The 2862-nt window shown below is 35.2% G+C and overlaps 1 protein-coding gene across 1 annotated transcript; it reads left to right on the forward strand.

The window, feature by feature from the left end:
* Positions 1 to 504: 504 nt before the first annotated feature.
* LOC141706075 (WAT1-related protein At5g07050-like) lies at positions 505 to 2506 on the forward strand. The gene is made up of 7 exons (XM_074508907.1): positions 505 to 787; positions 872 to 934; positions 1023 to 1139; positions 1240 to 1498; positions 1589 to 1747; positions 1830 to 1981; positions 2094 to 2506. Exons 1-7 carry the CDS (start codon positions 585 to 587, stop codon positions 2359 to 2361), a joined length of 1221 nt encoding a protein of 406 aa, XP_074365008.1. The 5' UTR covers positions 505 to 584; the 3' UTR covers positions 2362 to 2506.
* The last annotated feature ends 356 nt before the right edge of the window (positions 2507 to 2862 follow it).

The following is a 2862-nucleotide window of genomic DNA, read 5'->3' on the forward strand; positions in this document are numbered from 1 at the left end:
ATGTTCTGAACCTCAAATCTGCAGAGAACTTGAACATTTTACCTGAGTAACTTAACCTACAATCTAATACTTTGTAATGCAAATATGTTAAGTTGATCTCAGAGTAATTCCACCAAATCGAATCGTTTCCATGCCAGAATTTCCACTAACATACATCTTTTTGTGAAATGAAAAAACGTCAGCTGTGTGGTGCCCCATCAAACACTCACTTCTCCAAATTGATTCCACGAGGAAACCATATTGGTACTCATAATTTTAATTTAATACAAATGCTTAATCTGTTATCCAGACACTCACATAGTTAAGAATCGACAGAATATTCAAATAGATTCACATATGGCCTAGCTAGTGCGACAGTCCTCCGGTGCAAGTCATTTTAAGATTTTCACACGCTTCAAACTCTTTCCCAAATAATAAGGAATATTAGTATTTATGACATGTGTGGATAGTACAGTTGAGGCATTATAAATAAGAGGAGTAAGTTGAGTAAACTTCTGAGGACAAACACAAGCGTCTGTTTCCTCTGTTTCCTTTTGCTCAGTCTCCCCTTTTCACTTCAAGTAATAATAGATCAAAGAAATATAATGGAGGGAAAAAGTAGGGTAGGAAGTTTTGTAGACAAGGCAAAGCCTTATATTTGCATGGTTTCATTACAATTTGGATATGCCGGAATGAACATCATAACTAAAGTGTCTCTCAACAGAGGAATGAGTCACTACGTGCTTGTTGTTTATCGACATGCTTTTGCCACTGCGGTTATTGCTCCCTTTGCTCTTATTCTTGAGAGGTATATATATAATTACGCCTATAAATTAGTTTATAAATTAATCCTTAACTTGCTAGTACTATCTAACACTTTCGCATGTTACAGGAACATAAGGCCGAAGATCACTTTTTCAATCTTCATGCAAATATTTGTGTTGGGACTACTTGGGTGAGTACTATGCATGCAAGTTTTGCAGTTTCTATATATATAGTTTGCCCTGAAATGGTTATATAAGTTCTTGTGTATGTGCATATAGGCCGGTGATTGACCAAAATTTCTACTATGCTGGACTGAAATTCACATCGCCAACTTTTTCTTGCGCCATGAGCAATATGCTGCCTGCAATGACCTTTGTCATGGCAGTTGTCTGCAGGTATGCATATATTATTTCACCATTTCATATATATTCTTGTCAATATAACTAGAAATGATTCTTACAGAAACTAATTATGAAAATCTGATTACATGAATAGGATGGAAATATTAGATATGAAGAAAATTAGATGCCAAGCAAAAGTATTGGGAACAGCAGTGACGGTGGCAGGTGCCATGTTAATGACATTGTACAAAGGAGAGGTTGTGGAAATGTTTTGGTCCAGATACATTCATCCCAAGACCTATCAACCCGCTACCACCACCACCACCACCGTCGATGCTGACAAAGATTGGGTTAAAGGTTCCATTCTTCTTATCATTGCCACCTTTGCTTGGGCATCCTTTTTCATCCTTCAGGTATTCTAAATCTATTTGTCTATCAAGAAAATGTTAAAAATTCTTTTAATAAATATAATATTGTACTGATTGATGGTTATAAAATTGCAGAATGTTACAATGAGGAGATATACAGCTCCCTATTCACTGACGTGCCTGGTGTGCTTTATGGGTACTCTCCAATCCATTGTCGTAACTCTTGCAATGGAACACAAACCTAATGTCTGGGCTATTGGCTTTGACATGAACCTTCTTGCTGCTGCCTATGCCGTGAGTTTAAAATTTCAACTCCATCACGAATCCTTTAAATAAAGAAGATTTTAATTGACGATTTAAAATTTTGTATAATCAGGGAATAGTAACATCAAGCATTGCGTACTATGTCCAAGGACTGGTTATGCATAAAAGAGGACCAGTTTTTGTAACAGCTTTTAGCCCTTTGATGATGATCATAGTTGCAATCATGGGATCTTTCATTCTTGCAGAAAAAATCTATCTTGGAGGGTAAGTAATTGTTGTTCAATTTTTTGTTTATCGAAAAATTAATTATATGCTAGAAAACTAAGTTGACCCTAGGCTTAAACCTATTTAACATATGCTCTCTTGTTTCTTGCAGAATTCTAGGTGCCATACTAATTGTGATGGGACTATACTCCGTACTATGGGGCAAGTACAAAGAGTACAAGGAAAAGGAAGAGGAGGCGATTATCGAAGCAGTGAAAGATATGAAAAACCAGATGAAAGTGGGATCAGCTGAAGATCTTGAGGCAAATAATGACATTGAAATGCAAAAGAACAGAGAATTAGCAATGGCTCCCACATTAGCCTTCAGCGCATCAGTTCCAGCACCACCTATGCTTGCAGTTGAAGCAAGGAAGCCCTGAAGCAAATAAAAGATCAAAGGTTGGAGGAGATAATAGAATGGATATGTAGTAACCTGTAACAAAGTAAGATTCGAATAATTGTTAAAAATTAATTAATTAGTAGATCGGAAGATTAGTTTGGGAAAGATTGAGGGGCTTTTTGGTACTCAAGGTCTTTTTAGTTTTTGTCCCTTCCTACTTTTGCTATTCGGTAGGTAATAGAATTAATCTTTTGGTTTGTGTCCTTCGTCTAAGTTTTCAGTAATTACTAGTCGATAATCGGTGTGAAACACGGACCAGATTTAAATTTCAATATTACATAATATTTTTAGAGAAATTATTTTTTAAGTTATGATTATAAAATATAATAAAATTATAGATAATTTCGTTAACTTAAATTTTATAGAACAACAAACTAATTTAGCGTTATTATGTATCTGCCGACCGAATATATGTAATCAACATTTTACATTCAAACTCTAGTCATGCTCACTATACCTATAGTTTAACAAAATATAAATC

Source organism: Apium graveolens, chromosome 2 (genome assembly GCF_009905375.1).
Source record: "Apium graveolens cultivar Ventura chromosome 2, ASM990537v1, whole genome shotgun sequence".
In the NCBI taxonomy this organism is placed as follows: domain Eukaryota; kingdom Viridiplantae; phylum Streptophyta; class Magnoliopsida; order Apiales; family Apiaceae; genus Apium; species Apium graveolens.